We start from the raw sequence: 20,365 nt of genomic DNA, 5'->3' as shown, positions 1-20,365 counted from the left end.
GATGCTTTCAGTTTTCACCCATGTTCTAGAAGTGCAGAAGTTGCAAATTAAGGGGGCCAGCAGAACTGCCACGCCATATAAGCTGTCAAGGTTTTGTAAAGGTAAGGTGTGCCGTCAAGTTGGTGTTGACTCCTGGCGACCGTTTTTCTTTGGTGGAATACAGGAGGGGTTTACCATGGCCACCTCCCGCGCAGTATGAGATGATGCCTTTCAGCACCTTCCTATATCGCTGCTGCCCAATATAGGTGTTTCCCATAGTCTGGGAAACATACCAGCGGGGATTCGAACCGGCAACTTTCTGCTTGTTAGTCAAGCATTTCCCTGCTGCGCCACTTAAGGTGGTCAAGGTTTTGTACCGTCTCCTATATTATGCTGCTTTAAAATTGAGGCTCTATGCAGCCACACCTTGACTCATGAGGAGCTCTCACCCTTACATATTCACCCCATGCCTTTACTTATGAGTAGACCCACAATTTCCCTCCTGAGAAAAACTTGCATTCTTGGTTGTGAGTAGACCTGCCGTTCCTATTCACCAGGGGACTGCCAACCTTACTCATGAGTAGATTCATACTTGTGGGGAAGATTGAGCGTCTACTCATGAATGACGTCAACTGTCTACTCGTGAACAGGGACACACCCTTAAGTGTGACTGAAGCCCCATGTTCACTTATGAGCAGACCACACCCTTATTTGTGAGCAGACTTGCAACTTTATTCAGAATTAAGCCTTGTATTCTGTCTCAAGAGTAGACCTGCTCACAAGAAAGGTGAGGGCTACTCATAAGGCTGAATGACTACTCACAAATTAGGCTGCACTAGGGGTGTGCCCGAACCGGTTCGGAGGCCATTCTGGAGGCCTCCGAAGCGGTCTGGTTCCGAGCCGGTCCGGCGGCTCGGCACGGAGGGGGGTTGTAGCTTTAAGGGTGGGGGGGTAGTACTCCCCCCCCCCCGCCGCTCTTCCCCCTCCAGCGCTGTGATATTTGCAAAAGTTTCTGGGGCGGCAGTGTTCCTCCCTGCCGCCCCTGGCCCCGTCGTTAGCTGGCTAGAGCTCAAATACGCTCCACGCATGCGCCCGTTGTGGCGCGCGTGCGCACTTTTCGCCGCCGTGCGCGCGCTCTGCAGACGTCACACAGACGTCACACAACCCCCCCTCCCCGTGCCCATCCGGACCAGTTCTGGGGCATGCACATCACTAGGCTGCACTGTCTATTTGCAAGCAGGGGTGCAGCTAGGTAATTTTGGACCCTGAACCTAATGTGCTTACAGGGGCCCCCTGCAAAATAAGCATAATCTCCATATAAGAAAAACCCTGCTGGATCAGGCCCAAGGCCTATCTCGTCTGGCATTCTGTTTCACATAGTGGCCCACCAGATGCCTCTGGAAAGCCACAGGCAGGGGTGAGGGCTTTCCCTCTCTCCTGCAACTGGTATTTAGCAGCGTCTTGCCTCTGAGGCTGGAGGTGGCCTATAGCCACCAGACTAGTATCCATTGATAGACCCCGTCTTCCATGACTTTGTCCAAGCCCCTTTTAAAGCCATCCGAGCTAGTGGCCATTATCACATCCTGTGTTAGAGGAGTCCATAGGTTAATTATGCACTGTGTGAAAAAGTACTTCCTTTTGTCAGTCCTGAATTTCCTGACCTTCAGTTTCATGGGATGACTGCTGGTTCTAGTGTTGCGGGAGAGGGTGAAAAAATTATTTCTATTCTTTCTGCTCCATGCATAATCTTATACACTTCTATCAATGTAAATATATAAATATAAAATAAATATTATATGTATGTATGTATGTATGTATATACACACACCCACAGGTCCGCCAGAGTGCATTTGGAGAGGTCGGAGGGAAGACTACACAACACCCAAAGGATCCATACTTTTTAAAAACCATTCACCATAAACCCACAGATCTGGGCAAAAGTGTATCCCCCCCGCCCCCCACTATGCAAGCCACAAACACATTTCAAACTGGCTTTCATGTGGGCTATGGAGTTGAGACTACTTTGGTCGGCCTGATGATCTCCAGCAATCTACCGACAGAGGGAGTGTGACTCTGCTGATCCTTTTGGATCTCTCTGTGGCTTTTGATACCATAGTCCATGGTATCCTTCTGGACCTCCTGTGGGAGTTGGGATTGGGTGGCACTGTTTTAAAATGTACAGTAGTTCCGCTTCTACCTCTCTGGTAAATTCCAGATGGTGTAGCTTGGAGACTGTTGCTCTGCAAAGCGATGACTGAAGTATGGAGTTCCACAAGGTTCCATACTGTCGCCAATGCTCTTTAACATCACATGAAATCGTTGGGAGAGATCATCAGGAGGTTTGGTGCAGGATGTTATTAATATGCTGATGACACCCAGATCTACTTCTCCATGTCACCCTCATCAGGAAATGGCATATCTCCCCTAAATACCTGCTTGGAGGAGGTAATGGGCTGGATGAGGGATAACAAACTGAAGTTGAATCCAAATAAGACAGAGGTACTGACTGTGGGGGGTTGGGACCCGGGAGATGGTTTAGAGCAGGGATTCTAAACATTAGGACTCCAGATGTTATTGGATTTCAACTCCCATAATCCCCAGGCCCAGTGGCCTTTGGCTGGGGATTATGGGAGTTGAAGTCCAATAACATATGGGGACCCAACATTGAGAATCCCTGGTTTAGATCTGCTTGTTCTGAAAGATCAGGTATGTAGCTTGAGAGTGCTCCTAGACCCCAAGCTCTCCCTGGTTTCTCAGGTTGAGGCAGTGGCCAGGAGCGCTTTTTATCCACTTTGGCTGATATGTCAGCTACATCCATTTCTAGAGGTAAATGAGCTTAAAACTGTGGTACATATGCTGGTAACCTCCAGACCTGACCACTGTAATGTGCTCTACATGGGGCTGCCTTTGTACATAGTCCGAAAACTACAATTGATACAGAATGCAGCAGCCAGATTGATCTCTGGGACAATACAAAGGGACCATATAACTCCGATTTTGAAAGAATTGCACTGGCTGCCAATATGTTTCTGGGTGAAATACAAAGTGCTGGTTATCACCTATAAAGCCCTTAACGGCTTGGGTCCAGGCTATTTAAGACAGTGCCTCCTTTGTCATGAACGCTACTGCCTGTTATGATCTTCTGGAGAGGTCCGGTTACGATTGCCACCAGCCTGTTTGGTGGCGACCCAGGACTAGGCTCTCTCTGTGGCTGCCTCAGGGCTTTGGAATATGTTCCCTGCTGAAATAAGAGCATCTCCTTCTCTGTTTTCAGGAAGACCCTCAAGACCCTCCTGTTCTCACAAGCTTTTAATCAGAATTAATTTTAACAATTTTAATTTGTTTTACACTATTGTTTTTATTGTGTTTCATGTATTTTAATCTGTAATTTTTTTAAATATCTTAAATTTTGCACACCACCTAGAGATGTACATATCAGGCAGTATAAAAATATGACAAATAAGAATATATAAACAGATGCACACAGCTTCTTGACCATTCACAAACTAACTGGGATACAACACGTGTCCCAGAGGTATCTCCCAGCTGCCTCTGTGTGCCAGCGGCACACAAGGGCAGCTGGGAGATGCCACAATGGGGTACAATCATAGCTGTGGGGAGCACCATGATAACAGAAGAGGCAGCGAGTGGAGGAGGAGCAGGTATGGACCTGCTCTCCCCCATGTTGAAGGGCTGTGGAAGCCCTCAATTTTAAAGGGATTGTGCTGTGATTCGGACCCCGAATCGTGTTTTGAACACATCCCTCGTCTTTTCCAGCCCTGCTAGCAGATGCCAGGGACTGAACCTAGAACTTTCTTCATGCAAAGCCAATGTTCTACCCTGAGCTATGGCCCCATCCTAATGAGAAACCCAGCAGGCCTAATCTCAGGGCAACTGCAGGCCTTTCCTCATCACCACCCAAATAGCTATTCCACTACTACATAGTCACTCTTATTTTGTAAAACCCTATTTAAAGTGCATCATGTGGAAAGCTTCCCCCCACTTTAGAACATCCCACAGATTCCTAAAAGGGCTCTTTTCTCACCAGAAAGCTGCAAAGACATATAGCAACAACAAGATCTAACTGGATATGGAAGAAATGTTTATTTTAATGTTGTTAGCATAATGTGACTACTCCCAAACAAATCTATGAAAAACAGTCAATTCCATCCCGGCTTACTTTTTAATTGATTTGTAGGGAAACAACAGAAGCTTTCCCCAAGATTTCTTGCACTCCTCAGTAGTTGTTCTGCTCCTCTTCAAATTCTTCAACAGCCCCTGATGAATTCCCCAATGTACAAGTAAGCCAGATTTATAACAAAAGGTTTTACTACAGTCTGGGCACTTATACTGTTTCCCTTCCATGAGAATGTGTGATAAGGTGGCAGCTGTGATTGTTCTGTGTCTGGGAGAAATTTCTTGTCCGTTATTTCTCTCCTGTTTGGATTCTTTGGTGTGAAGTTAGGAGTTGTGTTCTTACTAAAACTCTTTCCACACTCCAAACATCAACAGTATTCCTTTATGCAGCTTTTCCATGATGTGAAGTTTCGATTCTATGCTTTCTCTCCAGTGTGGATTCTCTGATGTGAAATTAGATTTGTGTTTTTACTATAGCTCTTTCCACACTCAGAACACTTGTATGGTTTCTCGCCTGTGTGGATTCTCTTATGTGCAGTAAGACTTGAGCTTTGGCTGAAGCTTTTTCCACACACAAAGCATTTATATGGTTTCTCGCCTGTGTGGATTCTCAAATGCTTAATAAGGGTTGAGTGATTACAAAAGCTCTTGCTGCAATTGGAGCATTTAAAAGGTTTTTCCCCTGTGTGCGTCCTTTGATGTGAAGTAAGGTTTGAATTCCATGTGAAGCTCTTGCCACACTCCAAGCACTGATACGGTTTCTCTCCGGTGTGGATTCTCTGATGCAAAGTAAGGTTTGTGTTCTTACTGAAGCTCTTTCCACATTCCAAGCACTTATATGGTTTCTCTCCAGTGTGGATTCTTTGATGGGAAGTAAGGTGGCCACCTTGACTGAAGTTCTTTCCACACACATAGCACTTGTACGGTTTCTCTCCTCTGTGAATTCTTTTATGCTTAATAAGATCAGACTGGCTGGAAAATCTCTTGGCACAATCTGGGCAACTATATGGTTTCTCCCCTGTGTGGATTCTTTGATGCGAAATAAGGTTTGTGCTCCGTGTGAAGCACTTTCCACACACAAAGCATTTATAAGGTTTCTCCTCTTCATGGAGAGTTTCACAGTCAGTCAGATCTCTGCCCCGACTGAAGCTCTTTCCAAACTTGAAACTTTTATTTGGTTTCCCCACTGTGTGAATTCTCCAGTGAGGATCAAGGTTTCTGTTCCTCCGCTTTCCGGCTTCAATATTTTCCTGGATTGGGGTTTCCAGGATGTCCCCACCCTGACAAATATCAGAGAGATCTCTCCTCTCCTCTGTGTGGTTTCCCTCTTGCCTCAGTGATCCATCTTGACTCCAAAAGTTCTCTTCTAGATCTTTATGTTCAGCTCTTCCTGCCACTATCCCACATGGATTCTCCACATTCTCACTTCCCCACCCATCATCTGCTGGAATAAAGAGAGAAATAAGTGCACAAAGCCTCAAATCCCTCACCCCTAAATGTTCATCTTTCCATTCTTGTGTGTGACCTAGTTTCCGATTACACATTTTTCCTAGGTCCTCTTCAGAATCCAATTGCACAGGTGGAATCCATGACCAAAGTGTTGTGTAAAATCTAAAAACTCATATTGGTAAGCAGGGGACAAACTAGGGCATTAATGAGCAAAAGGGAGGTGAAATCTAGGGATGTGCACAAAGCATTTGGGCGCCTTTAATCTGAGGCGCTGAAAGGCTTTGAGCTGCCCCAGCCAAATTATGTTGGCAGGTGGTGAGTGGGTGCTTTAAAATGAGGAGGGCAGGTCTTACCTGTCTTTCTGCCATGGTACTGTCGGTATTAAATGCCACACTGTGCAGGTGCAGTGCTGCTTCTAGAAGCCCATGGGTGTTGTTTGCACGTAAATGGCATCTGCACATGCGCGGATGCCATTTGCGTGGTCACTGACCATGTGTTGCTGACCACATAAATGGCGTCCGTGCATGCACAGATGCCATTTATGTGCCAACACCACCCACAGGCTGCTGGGAAGAGCACTGCAGCCATGCAGCATGGTGTTCAATACCGATAGCACCACAGTGAAGTGGTAGAGGAGCAACAGAGGCACAGGTAAGACCTGCCTGCTTCCTTTTAAAGGAAGAAGAAGGAGAGTAGATGCTCTCTCTCTCTCTCTCTACACACACACACACACACACACACACACACACACACACACACACACACACACTTTGTGCACATCCCTAGTGAAATGCAAATCTGGGAGAACCAATTTCTTTGTTTTCTTCTTTGGTATAGTTTATTGCTTTCACTATTTCCCCCCTTCCTTTCTTTTTGTTAGGGTTTTCTTTCTTTGCGTTATCAGAAGATCCTCTCTTTGTTTCTGTGCTTAGTATTTTCCTTTTTATAGCTTACATGTATGTAACTCACCAAGCATCAAAATTGTTTGTAAAGAAATAGCATTTGCAGACTAACTGAAAACATGATAAGATTGCTTAATATTGCATAAACTTTCATGGGTGACCGACAATCCATATTGATGGTTTTCCTTGCTCCCTCCCTTCCTCGCCCCATTCTCCCCATTTTTTTCCTCATCCTCTTCCCCCCAAACTCTGCATTTTATTGACTGTGCCCTGTTGATTGACAGGAAAAGAACAACTTCCTTCTGTGGCTGCTAGGCATATGTGCTCTCTGCTTATTACTACTACTACTACTACAACGATAAAGAATAATAAGAATATTTATATACCATTCCTCAACCAAAGTTCTCAAAGCAGTGTACATAAATAAATCAATAATAAATAAAGATGGATCCCTGTCCCCAAAGTGTTCACAATCTAAAAGGAAACATAAGGTAGATTTCAGCCACTGCAGGGATGCTGTGCTGGGGCTGGATAGGGCCAGGTGCTCTTCCCCATAAAAGAATCACCACTTTAAAAGGTGTCCCTTTGCTCCGTTAGCAGGAGTAACTGGGGTTCCTTGGGAGTGGTTTCTGGTTCTGGGGGATTGGGCAGAGGTCCCCGCTTCTCTTACAAAAACTAACATTTGGGGGCATGCCTTATCGTCTCTCCCAGCACCCCCAACTAGTGGTCCCTCTAATTTTTTTCATCTCTGTGTGGAATGCGTTTTGTTCTGGGCGGCAGTATCAAGGCACTGTATGCACAGATGCATTCAGAGTGGGGCCTTCCTCATTCAACCTGAGCGGGATCTAGAATAAACTGAGCGGACATCAAAAAACTTGTGAGCGCGCACATATGCGCACGCCTTAGAGGGAACAGTGCCCCCAACACCCTTAACAGGAACTTGCAGAGGCTCTGTGCCTACCCACATACTGCTGCCGTCAGAGTAGATCATACCAAGATGGACCAATGGTCTGACTTAGTATAAGGCAGCTTCCCATGTACCTATAACCTTAGGATTCTGGTTTTCAAAAGAAGAGAAAAAACCCAAGTAGATCCTCCAGTTCCATACTCTGCCCACATCTGAGTGCCCACAACTCTGCCTACAGCTGTGGTGTTTCTTGTACAATATGTCCATATCCTGGTTTGTTACAGGAATCAACAAACCAGGATATGGACAGCTTTTGCAAGAAACATCACAGAAGAGAGACTGCAACAAATGGCTCTCACCAGAGATGTCCTCAAACACTAAACAGCTTACCAAGATACCTTGAAGATCACCTCCTCCCGTATGAACCTGCCTGGACACAGATTCTTAACTGGGTATCAACTATGTGTCTTCTCCCATACAGATCTGCCTGGTGGGGACCTGGCATGGGGGCCTTTTTGGTGGTGGCCCCTAGCTGTGGAACTCCATCCCATAAGATCTGGCAGGCCTCTTCATTAGCCTCCTTCCACTGCCTGACTAAGACTTTCCCGTTTAGGCAAGATTTGTCTGCTGAGATTTTTAAGACCCTGGAGCCTGGTTGCTTTAAACCTGTAGATTGACCACAACTGTTCTGCCCTCTCAGACTATTGTTACGGTCAATTTTATTAATTTTAAATTGTATTTTTAGCTTGCTTTTTTCTTTTTAAACTACTTTTACAGTGCTTGGAGCACTGCAGTGAAAAATGGTATAAGCGCTGAATAAAATTAATAAATTTATGAATAAACATTTGCTAAGTGATGAAGGGCCAGAGAGTCCTCATGAACATAAGAATATAAGAACAGCCCTGCTGCATCAGGCCCAAGGCCCATCTAGTCTAGCATCCTGTTTCACACAGTGACCCACCAGATACCACTGGGAGCCTACAGGCAGGAGTTGAGGGCATGCCCTCTCTCCTGCCGTTACTCCCCTGCAACTGGTACTCAGAGGCATCCTGCCTTTGAGGCTGGAGGTGGCCTTTAACCCTCCAACTAGTAGCCATTGATAGACGTCTCCTCCATGAAGTTATCGAAACCCCTTTTCAAGCCATCCACATTGTTGGCTGTCACCACATCTTGTTGCAGGGAATTCCACAAGTGGATTATGTGTTGTATGAAAAAGTACTTCTGTTTGCTGGTCCTAAATTTCCTGGCAATCAATTTCATGGGATGACCCCTGGTTCTAGTGTTATGGGAGAGGGAGATGAATTTCTCTCTATCCTTTCCACTCCATGCATGATTTTATAGACCTCTATCATGTCTCCCTGGACAAGGAAAGGGCTTCTCCCAGTGTGGAGGTTTCTGGTGCAGAACAAGATATGAATTGGAAATGAATTTCCTCCCACAGGCATCTATACCAGAGGATAGTCAAGGTAGGGCTCTCCAGCTATTGATGAACTGAAACCCCCATTATGGCCACTGCAGCTGGGGACGATGTGAGTTGTAGTCCAACAAGAACACTGGACAATGGGAACTGTAGTCCAACAACAACCAGAGAGCATCAGGTTGGCCATCTCTGATCTGTACAGCTTCTCCCCCATTTGACTTCTCTGATAGAAAATGAACTTGGTTTATCAATGACAATGCTAGAAATAAAGGACTTCCCACAGATTAAAAGAGATGAGTGATTTTCTTCCTGCACTAGTTCATTTAAGGATTCTGAATGGCCAAAAGGAGTAGTGGCGGGTAAGTACCACTCTGGGGATGGTGATGAGAGCAGAGGAATACAGCTTTAAACGTCAGCAAACCTATCCATCATGTTCTACAGGGGCAGGTCACCCGCCCCAGCAGCTTGCATGGAGGGTGCCATGTCCCCATAGAGCATACAGGAGGACCACATTATCTGCGGGGGTCCCATTCCCACAGCAAAACTGTGGATAATGAGGCATTGAGTCTATGGAACTGCGGGGTTTAGGTTCCCAGACTTCAGAAATATTGCTTAAAACGTCAAAAAAAACCCACTAAAACAGGTCAAATAAAATGCCCTACCAAGCTCAGGAATCCAGTGTTGCCCCTCCTCCCAAGTCACCGAATTTTGAGTAAAATAGCTGAGTTTTTAAAAAAACAAAAATGAGGCACAAAATGTCTCTTCTCTACAAAATGGTGGCCACAAATGACCTCCAAGGTCATTGCTGGTCACCCCCGCCCCACGGATACACAAATTTAACCCCTTATGATTTGGTGTTTTCCTGCATATGCCAAGGTCAGGTGTCTATTACCCAACCACGGATACGCAAAACTGCCAATGGCAAGTCCATGGATAGTGAGGTTCACCTGAATTGGGAAGTGGCAGTGGGTAGGTTCACCACCATTTAAAGCTGTATTTCACACCCACACCCACACCCTGTAGCGGCACTTACCAGCCGCTACTTCCCAGAAGCACAGCTGGTCTTTTGTTTCTTACCAGCATAAATTCCTGCTTGGACTGTAATTTCATAGGGAGCTTTTTGACCTCTCCCACATGTAACGGATTCCTCTGCTTTCTCCGCTGGGTAGGACTCCTTCCAACACACTGTTTTTTCCAGACTCACTGGAGAACTGTCCTGCTCACAGCATGGGGAAAGACTCTCTTCTTCTTTCCACACTGATGCCCTGTAGGGTCCCATCGATTGGGAATCTTCCAGCACATATTTCCCCACATCATCTGTAGTTATCCCCTTTTTATCTGCTGGAGACAATAAAAGAATCCCAAACAATTCAGTCCCTGGACTAGAGACAAATAGGACCTAGAAACAGAGCTAAAGACAATGAAGATGCAGAGCAGAACAGAACATTGCTCTTCTGAAAGACCTTAAGGCAGTCCGCACCATTATAATTAGGATAGGACAAATGTCCTACAGCAAGGATGGAGGGGGAGGAAGTGATCGTCTGGGAGAAAGGAGGTGGGTCAGATGGCAATTCCTCCTACCTCGGTAAAGGGCTGGGTCAGAGAGCTGGGTAGGACAGTGCTGTCCAAGGAGGAGAGGAGAGCTGGTCTTGTGGTAGCAAGCATGATTTGTCCCCTTTGCTAAGCACGTTCCACCTTGGTTTGCATTTGAATGGGAGACTACATGAGTGAGCACTGTAAGATATTCCCCTTAGGGGATGGGGCTGCTCTGAGAAGAGCACCTGCATGCTTGAGTGCTGAAGGTTCCAAGTTCTCCCCCTGGCATTTCCAAGATGGGGCTGAGAGAGACTCCTGCCTGCAACGTTGGAGAAGCTGCTGCCAGTCTGTGTAGACTATACTGAGCTAGATGGGCCAATGCTCTCACTCAGAAGAAGGCAGCTTCCTATGTTCCTAGATGATCATTTCCTCTTCTTCCTCCTCCAACCTTGCTGTTTCCCTCGCACACAATCACAAAGCGGGAGCGTGCACAGTTCCCAAACTAGGGTAGGGCACTTGTCCTGTCCTAATTATGATTGTGCAAACTGCCTTTGTGTAAGAATTTACAAAGGTTACATTTGAAGCTGCCCTATCCAGAGTCAGTAACCCAACAGGAGCCACGTGATAGATAAACAAATAGGTAAATAGCACAACGTGACTAAATGAACTGGAATTGGAATGCTCAAAAAGTCAATCCATCAACCCCAGTTTTATATGGTACACTTATCTGAACAGAAATAACACACCAATTTAATAAAACAAAGTATATACAAATGTTGCAAAGGATCTTCCACAACATATATAGTCCATTTTAACACTTAGGTGTGATCAAAACAGTTCTTATCTTGTAATCCAGATAGTCCACAAGCAGGGTTCTACACCAATTGAGTAGAATAAAGAGAACTCTTCTCATCCTTGTACAGCAATGCATTCCCATTCACAGTTACATAGGAATGGAGGTGATAATTGTAATCCAACCATGTATTTCAAGGAATGACAGATTTTCCAGATAATTTCCTTGTGCTACCAATTTTATACACGGATTTTCTGTTTCATAACAAACTGTTATTTCATCAGATTACAACCACTGTAAATACAAACATAGCATTGTTAGCTTTTTAAGCTGAAATGCCTTGTCCTCCCACGGTTTCTTATGTACAACGCCTGTGGAGACAAGTGCCCTACCCTAGTTTGGGAACTGTGCACGCTCCCGCTTTGTGATTGTGTGCGAGGGAAACAGCAATGGTTGTAATCTGATTTGTGTACCTGCTAGCAGGGCAGGGAGTGGTTCCCTTTAAAAGCAGGTAAGGGGCTCCTTATCTGCTTGTCCCCACCCCACCACCTTTCCACCGCCGGTGCCCGCTTTCCAAACGGCCACACAGGGCTGTGGCGCTGTTCCCTGCAGCCTCCGCACAGCATCAGCATGCACATGGCCGGCTGACCGCGCAAAGGGCCAGCGCACGTGCCGACGCTGCACAGAGGCTGCAGGGAACAGTGCTGCAGCCCCGTGCGGCCGTTTGGAGAGCAGGCGCTGCCGGCAGAAAAGTGGTGGTGCAGGGACGAGCAGGTTAGCAGCAACTTATCTGCTTTTTAAGGGAACTGCTTCCCACCCTGTTGAGCCAGTTCGAACGCCGGTTCGAACGCCGGTTTGAAGGCCGCCCCCTGAGCTGGTTCGGCGCTTCCCAGAGGAGGTGCCAAACTGGCTCGTGCACATCCCTAGCAAGTGCTTTACCGCTGAGCTACAGCTCCTCCCTTTCAGAGCATCCCTGCACTCAGCCTCAAAATGGCACCCCTCCTTACCCAAGAGGCCGGTATCCCCATCCTGCTTGGCTTCCATCTGCAGCTGCCTGTGCTCTCTGGCCAGCGGAGGCTGGCCTGTCTCTGAGAAACTTGCAGCCTCTTCCTCAAATGCCATCTGCAACAGTAGAGAAGAGTTAATTCAGGGTAAAGAGATGGGGCAGGGTGGGGGGCTGCACGGAAAGGCCTGATTCTTCCCCTCCCAGTGCTTCACAGTCCCATTGCCACAAATGCAGGAGAAATCAGGACTGAGATTCTTTAAGAAATACATGAATTTTTGAGGACCTTCCTTTGGGAACCAGAAATCAACAACAACAAATATTTATATACCGCTTTTCAACAAAAGTTCCCAAAGTAGTTTACATATAGAGAAATAACCACAAATAAATAAATAAAGATGGCTCCCTGTCCCCAAAGGGCTCACAATCTAAAAAGAAACATGATAGACCCCAGCAACAGCCACTGGAGGGATGCTGTGCTGGGGATGGAGAGGGCCAGTTGCTCTCCCCCTGCTCAATAAAGAAAATCACCATGTTAAAAAGGTGCCTCTTTGCTCATCAGGGGTGAAATAAAATACATACATACATACTCCTAGCTGTCTCGTTGCATGACTTGCCACCTCATCTAACCCATTTTCAGTCATTAGTATTTATACCAGGCCTAGCCAATCCAGAGGCTTCTTACTGTCTACCAATCAGAAAGGGCCAATCTTGCATAGCGTCATCCTTTTCTGCACCCAAAGAGGGTTCTGAGACCTGAGCACATGCAACCCCAGGCAGCTCCCTGGTCTTAGCCCCACTGTAGAAGGCTCATGGTTCAAGCCATGAAAACAAAGAGTCAGACTTCAAGAGATGCTGAAGAGAGCTGTGTAGTTTTATTTACAAACACATTTTTTAAAAAACGAGCATGCCCAATGTGTTTTGAATTTGACAGTGCTTTGTCAGAGGCAGCAAAAAAAAATTTTTAAGACAATAATGTATAATATATTTAACCCTTATGATTAAATTCAGCCATATAATTAGTCTTTTCTTTTTTAAACACCTCTGAAGTTTGTTCTTAGAAAATTTTACAATGCAGAATTTTCAGTTGATACCCTAAACAGATAGTGATCTGATCTGGCATGTTATTTGACCTATATATTTAGTTAAAAAACAAAAACTCAAAAATAAAAAGCCTACAAACCACCATATTAATTTCCTATGCAGTCACTCAAAAATTTTCAAGTCGCCAAGCAGCTGAACAGAAATATTAGCTAGGAGGCAGGGCAGGAATCAATCCAGATCCTGAATGTGGTTTAAATGTCATACTGAAGTAACTTCAAAGCTTTATTTATTTGATTGATTAATTAATTCATTCATTCCTATACCACCTTTCCAAAATGGCTCAGGGCGGTTTATGTTAAAACAAAACTATTACAATCAATTAGCAGTTAAAAACAGAGAAGCGATTCTCACGATCAGTGGAAAGTAGGCTAAGGGTGCTTCACCCGCTTCCCACTGATCGTGAGACTCACTGGGCTTGCAGCCGAGCCCGGTTTAGTCAAAGCAGGTAACTCGCTTAATTGCCCCTGCCTTAAGCCCAGGTTAGCGGAGCAAGCGCTCCACTAACCTGGGGTTTCCAATTGTGAGTTGCCGTGGCGCGGCTCCGCACCTCGGCAACTTACAAGTAGACCCCTGACCGGGAGGCTGAAAAGCAGCCTCCCAGCTCAGGGGTCTCTCCAGCATGCCCTGCGCGCTCGTGGGAATCGCCTCAGAGGTTGTAAAACACCATAAAACAGTAACAGTTAAAACGTTCAAAACAGTTTTTAAAAACCCTGAAAAACCGGGTTACAACATTAAAACCATTTACAATTTGAAAAACCCTGGAAGGCCAGGCCAAATAGATAGGTTTTGAAGGCTCTCCTGAAGGCCAATAAAGAATTCAGATTACGGATTTCTGCCGGGAGCGCATTCCACAGCCCAGGAGCAGCTACAGAGAAGGCTCGCCTCTGTCTCTCCACCAGAAGTACTGGTGGTAACTGGAGACGGATCTCCTCAGATGACCTTAATGTGAGGTGGGGATCACGCAGAAGAAGGCGCTCTCTAAGGTAACTCGGGCCTAAGCCGTTCAGGGATTTAAAGGTAATAACCAGCACTTTGTATTTTGCCTGGAAACATATCGGCAGCCAGTGCAACTGTTTCAAAACAGGCATAATATGGTCTCTCCGGGTTGCCCCAGAGACCAATCTGGCTGCTGCTTTATGTGGAAAGCCATTTAGAAATGCAAACTTTCCATGGAAAAATGGTCAGCCCCACATCTCTGCATGTGAACCAAGTTGGCCTCCTCTACCAAAAGGATTTGTTTTTGGATTTGTTTGTGCAAAAATGAGGGAGAGCAAGGGGGCCAGGTGCCCCCTCAGAAAAGCAGTTGCCACCCCTCCCCCATTTCTGTTTCAGAAATCTAACATGTGGGTCACAGCTTGCCCATCCCAAAATCCACTTTGCCCTTTCTGTGCTCCCACAGTTTTCTTTTCCGGTGCTGCCACTGCTCAACTGTACAGTTCTACACTGATATTGCACAGGACTTTAAAACAGACCTTTAAAATGTTGATACTTGACACGTATGAAAAATGATGGGTGCAGAGAGCTGCTTTAGGGGACAAAAAGAATGGCTGTGTGATCTGAGAGAGAAATACCCCACCCTATACTGAACACCGACCCCACGTGAAATCGGTCTCACCTGGCTTTCTGTTCTCTCAGGCTCAAGCTGCAGGAACTCCTCCGCCAGGGCCACCGCCTGGGAGCAGGTCTCGGGGCCGTGTTCCCTCACCCAGTTCTGGATCTCCGGGGGCAGGACAGTCAGGAACTGCTCCAGGATCAGCAGCTCCAGAATCTGCTCCTTGGAGTGTCTCTCGACTTTCAGCCACTGAGAGCAAAGTTCCTGGAGTCGGCCGTAAACCCCTCTGGGCCCCTCGGCCTCCTGGTAGCGGAAGTGCCTGAAGTGCTGCCGCCACCTCTCCCTGGCCAGGGCATCCCATCGCAAGATGATGGCCTTCACTTTCCCATAATCCTCTCTGTCTCCGGCCTCCAGGCTGCTAAAGGCCCGCTCGGCCTCTCCGCTGAGGGCCGGCAGGAGTCGGGCCACCCACTCTTCCCTGGGCCAGTGGCAGGCTTCGGCCACCTGCTCGAAGGAAGCCAAGAAGGCCTTCGCATTATCCCACGGTGTGGGTTCCTCCAGCAACTGTGGGGTTCCCCAACCTGAGTGTGGGGACTCTACTGTCTTCAGGAACTCCTGCCATTGGACTTCCCAGCGTTGGGCCAAACCCTCTTCTGGTTCCTCTTTCACCTGGTGCTGAGTTGGCCTTCTGAGTGATCCATCAATACTCCCAGAATGCATTGCTTCAGATGGCCCTCCCTCCAAAATCCTCCTGCTTTTGTGACCTAGCATGTCGAAGAGGACATGAGGAGCTTTCCCGCTTCCTTCTGATGCCTCCCCTTGTATACAGCCTGTGGGCTCTCGTGCTTCCATTTTCATCCTTGAATGAGGTCACAAAGATAGCAGCACACTACAGAAAATTCTAGAATAACCTATTGTGATCTAGGCAGGTATGCTGAACTTCTGCCTGTGGAGGAAAGACGAAAATAAGATTGAGAGAGGAATTAACCCAGATAAACATTCAACCTCTGGTAGATGTGGTCCAGCATCATGTTGGAAATAATGGTCATGCAGTAACTTATGTTCCAAATATATGTACATATCAATAACTCCTGCTAACTGGACAAAGAAGCATCTTTTAATTTTTTAAATTAAAAAAAAAAACATTTTTATCCTGCTTTTCCTCCAAAGAGCCAGAGCAATGTACATGGTTATGTTTATCCTCACAACAACCCTGTGAGGTAGATTAGGCTGAGACATATGTTTATGTTTATCCTTATGTTTATTATGTTTATGACCAAGAGTTGCCCAGTAAGTTCCCTGGCTGAATGGGGATTTGAACTCAGGTCTCCCTGGTCCTAGTCCAACACTCTAACCACTACACCACATATCTTTTAAAGTGATAGCTCTCTTCTATTTAGCAGTTAGCAGCCATTCATATTGATAACTGATCTGGGATGTTGCCATATTAAAAAACAAGAGGAGTCATGCAGACACAAACTTTACTTTTTTGCGTTAAATCTACAGACAGCCTCAATTCTTGGCATGAGCCCTCTGTAAGGACACAGATAAGGAAGCAAGCCATTCCAACACTCCGCTTTCTGTAAACAAACAAAACAGGCATGTTGGAGAAAGGTGCCCTGTTTTTGAAACTCAGAGCAAGCCCCAAAGAAATAGCAACGGAAGGGCCCCGTCTCCCCTCCTCCAAATTAGAGCAACAGTGACCAATATAATATGGAAGGAACAGCCAACCTGCAACTCTTCAGCTGTTGGACTACAACTCCCATCATCCACAGCCACAATGTCCTGCAGTGGGAGTGATGGGAGTTGTAGTCCAACAACGGCTGAAGAGGCTCAGGTTGGCTACCCCTATGATATGGAAAGGGAATATGGCCTCCAGTCTCTGTGGGGCTTATTTTACATCCAGGGAATCTGTTTTGAAATTCTGGTCTCTGTTTTTCATACCTATTCTCAACTCAGGAATACAGGAAATGGGACTGAGGGGGAGGTGCTCCTGAGCAAGTGCAGAACGCAGCTCCTTTACTCCTGAATAAACACAGGGGAGCTGGTCTTGTGGTAGCAAGCATGAATTGTCACCTTTGCTAAGCAGGCTCTGCCCTGGTTTACATTTGAATGGGAGACTGCATATGAGCACTATAAGATATTCCCTGTAGGGGATGGGGCCGCTCTGTGAAGAACATCTGCATGCTTGCAAGCAGGAGGTCCCAAGTCCCCTCCCTGGCATCTCTAGATGGGGGCTGAGAGAGACTCCTGTGCCTGTAACCTTGGAGAAGCTGCTGCCTGTCTGTGTAGACAATGGACCAGTGGTCTGACTCAGTGGAAGGCAGCTTCCTTTGTTCTTATGTTTAAAGGTTAGGGGGAAGGCTTTTCAACTCAGAGGGTGGCATTTCCAGAGAGAGGGAACATAGAGCAATGAAAATCTCCAGATCATCTGAATGGGATCAGGGAAGCCAGTTTCCCTACAATTCTATATATCGCAGATTAACTAAACTTTAGAGCTCTAATCACACATTATGCTATAGGAATGTATAGAGGTCTGTGCACCTTTACATGTTTTTGTGTGTGAATGTAGTGAGTGAAAGGTAAAGTAAAGTAAAGTGTGCTGTTGAGTCGTTGTCGACTACAGAGCCATGTCTGGTTTACCATTGCCATCTCCCATGCAGTATGAGATGATGCCTTTCAGCATCTTCCTATATCGCTGCTGCCCGATATAGGTGTTTCCCATAGTCTGGGAAACATACCAGCAGGGATTCGAACTGGCAACCTCTGGCTTGCTAGTCAAGTCATTTCCCCACTGTGCCATTAGGTGGCTTGTGAGTGAAAGGTACCAGAGACAAATATTCCTGGTCAAACAAACTGAAAAGTTCTGGTTAAACATGCCAAGCACCACAAACAAGGGTAAAACTCATCTGTCACAAATTATTTACCATCCCTAAAAGCTACATTTGGAAAGGCGGTTAAGACACCCTGAGAAAGTTCAACAGCTGACTTATTTAGCAACATTGTAGTGAAGATGATGTGCCCTGCTTTGCAGAGATCTTTATTTCAATCTTTTGTAAATAATAAACTTGCTCTTATTTATTTCTACACTTTAAGCTTTGTTTCTTTTTATGCACTGAACATAAACACCTGTCCTGTGCTCACGAGGCTACATGACCGAGGGGTTAATTACTGAGAGCAGGGTAATAACAACCACATGGTGGCAGCGAAAGAAAGTAATATCTTATTGATTTAAAAACTTCTTATAAAACAAGTCACCTTCCTGGTCATGGGAGGGGCATCAGGGTGGGTTCTTGACAATGACAAAGAGCTTTAAAAATAAAAACTAGCATTTAAAAAAACAAACATTTATATCCCGCACTTCCTCCAAGGAGCCCAGAGTGGTGTACTACATACTTAAGTTTATCCTCACAACAACCCTGTGAAGTAGTTTAGGCTGAGAGATACATGACTGGCCGAGAGTCACCCAGTGAGTTTCATGGCTGAATGGGGGAATTTGAACTCATGTCTCTTCTCCCCGGTTCTTAGTCCAACTCTCTAACCACTACACCACACTACATTGTACCTGGAAACAGGTCAGAAGCCTGGGCAATGCCTTCAAAGCTGGTATAATATGTGCATTTGTGAGCAGCCCCAGATATTAATCTGGGCACCTTATTCTGCATCATCTGAAGTTTCCAAATACTTTTAAAAAGCAGCCCCTTGTAGAGTGCAAAGCAATAATTCAAACACAACCTAAGGCATCGGTGACAGAGGCCGGATCAGTCTTCTTGAGGAAGGGCTGCAGGTTTGAGCCGAAAAGACCACTAGCTCTGGTTGGCTGGGGTGGAAGGGATAGCTACCCATCTACCTGTTTATCTCCTTCTTCCCAGTCAGAGATCTTCCTGTTTCTGCCTCTATTCTGACCTTTCTGAATTGAATGTCCTGTTCAGAGATGCCTGGCTTCAGCATCCTCGTGGTTTCTTCACTAATGGGTCAGGACTCCACCTCCCCATACAATTTCTTTATTAAATAAACCCAGGAGTGTGTGCCACTTGCTTTTTAAAAAAGAAACTACCTAGTGCCACTTTAGCACTGTAGATCAGTCTGTGTGCTTGAGGGGGGTAATCCCTAAAGGGGGCCAATTCTCCAAAGCCCAGCCGATAGCCCTGCAAAGATCCCCCTTCCCCCCTCAACAATCTTTACCTGCAAAAGACCCCCAAGTCTCACCTTTGCTCCCCCTGATCTGTGTGGGCTTGAAAGGAGGTCTCTCTCAGTTTGTCCACGCTTCGTCCGTCCGTCCGTCCTTCCAAGCGGAGAGCGAACCTCTCTCTGCTTCTGTTCTGACGTGCAAAATCTTCCTTGGGGGTCGCCCAGATCCCCTCAAAGCCGCGTGTGCCCCAAAGCAGCCGGCCCCGGGGTGAGCTACCTCCATCCATTCAAAGGAAGCCGGAAAGGGCTTAACCTAAATTTGCAAAGGTGGGTCTCCTCGCGAAGACTCCAGGCTTTCTCTGCCCCCGCCCCTCTTACACTGAAAGCCGCCAGCGCTGTCTGGGCCCAGGTCCCCCCTGCCCACTTCCCCCCACCCCTGCTTTCTGCCTCCCTGGCCCGATCTCTAATGTTTTTTTGGGGGGGTGGGCTCCTTCCGGACTGTGCATTTGCTAAACAGCCTTCCTCCCGTTGCACAGAAGAACTAGGGGGCCGGTCAACCTGAGGGAATCCTGGGAGTTGTATTTTCCTCCTGCTTTGAACTACAGTTCCCAAGAAACCTTTTGCAAGGGCAGGAGAGGAGAGACGTTATTAAGGGCTTTTCTTGGTTCATGCATGCTTTGTTTTGTGATCGTTGCTATCATCACAAAAAGAAATGGCAAGGCGGGGAAGGGAAGGGCGGGCGGGCAGCTAGCTGAAGAGGCAGAATCTCCCTTGCGCAACGATGCAGGTTGATTTGAGAGGCAGCCCCTTTGAATGGAGTGGGGCTAGAGGCACCGGATGGGACGCTGAGTCTGCTTCCTTCGCTGCCTGGGTGTAGAGACCGCTGCTCTCCTCTTGCGGGGAGGAAGAAATCTCTCCCGGGTTAGTAGAAGAAAAGAGTTCCTCAACGGGGGAAGATCAGAGGTGCTCTTACCCCTGGACTTCGGGGCCAAAGTCCAGGGCCGCCACACCCCCTGGGGGCCCACAAATCCTCTTTGGTCTGTCCTGGTTGGTGTGGTTTGTGCCCTCAAGAACCTACATGTTAAAAAAAATGATGTTTAACTTACAACGGGGGGGGGGTGTCAAAAGGCCCTTAGGTTCAGGCTCCAAAATCACCTAGGTGTGCCTCCGCCGGGGAAGATTCCTAACAGGGTTTAGTTGTGCAGGCAGTGGTGCTCTTACCCCTGGACTTTGGGGCCAAAGTCCACGGCCTCCACACCCCCTGTGGGCCCCCAAATCTGCTTTAGTCTGTCCCGGGTAGTGTGGTCGACGCAGCCTGCGCTGGGCAGCCGACTCGAGCGTGACCTCTGCTTTAGAGACAAGCGTGGGGAAAGAAATATGTGGGATGGGGATACGTTAAGTCCTGTTGGAATGTTCCTGCTGCCCGTGCATATTTGCATAAAGATTCCTGTT

The 20,365-nt window shown here is 46.8% G+C and overlaps 1 protein-coding gene across 3 annotated transcripts; it reads right to left on the bottom strand.

Annotated features, from left to right (window-relative positions):
* Positions 1-4,060: 4,060 nt before the first annotated feature.
* On the bottom strand, positions 4,061-19,909 carry LOC128342604 (zinc finger protein 397-like). 3 transcript variants are annotated; one of them, XM_053290096.1, is made up of 5 exons: positions 18,992-19,909; positions 14,846-15,728; positions 12,131-12,245; positions 9,872-10,135; positions 4,061-5,557 (listed from the first exon to the last, which is right to left on the bottom strand). In XM_053290096.1, the coding sequence occupies exons 2-5, from the start codon at positions 15,638-15,640 to the stop codon at positions 4,533-4,535; spliced, it is 2,199 nt and encodes a 732-aa protein (XP_053146071.1). In that variant the 5' UTR covers positions 15,641-15,728; positions 18,992-19,909; the 3' UTR covers positions 4,061-4,532. The 3 variants fall into 3 exon arrangements, with proteins under 3 accessions (XP_053146071.1, XP_053146072.1, XP_053146070.1); XM_053290097.1 differs by having other exon boundaries at positions 4,061-5,560; positions 9,872-10,132; positions 18,992-19,908; XM_053290095.1 differs by having other exon boundaries at positions 4,061-5,560; positions 18,992-19,905.
* Between the last annotated feature and the right edge of the window lie 456 nt (positions 19,910-20,365).

Source organism: Hemicordylus capensis, chromosome 2, assembly GCF_027244095.1.
Source record: "Hemicordylus capensis ecotype Gifberg chromosome 2, rHemCap1.1.pri, whole genome shotgun sequence".
Classification (NCBI taxonomy): Eukaryota; Metazoa; Chordata; class Lepidosauria; order Squamata; family Cordylidae; genus Hemicordylus; species Hemicordylus capensis.
The sequence above is the reverse complement of the archived record's forward strand: the minus strand, read 5'-3'. Positions and strand labels throughout refer to the sequence as shown.

Bases quoted from the DNA above. Each gene is read 5' to 3' on its own strand.
- LOC128342604 (XM_053290095.1), bottom strand. From the start codon at position 15,640: ATGAAAATGGAAGCACGAGAGCCCACAGGCTGTATACAAGGGGAGGCA. The intron at 12,246-14,845 runs GTGAGACCGATT...CTACTGTTGCAG, and splicing joins CTGAGAGAACAGAAAGCCAG to ATGGCATTTGAGGAAGAGGC. The intron at 10,136-12,130 runs GTAAGGAGGGGT...TATTGTCTCCAG, and splicing joins TGGGGATACCGGCCTCTTGG to CAGATAAAAAGGGGATAACT.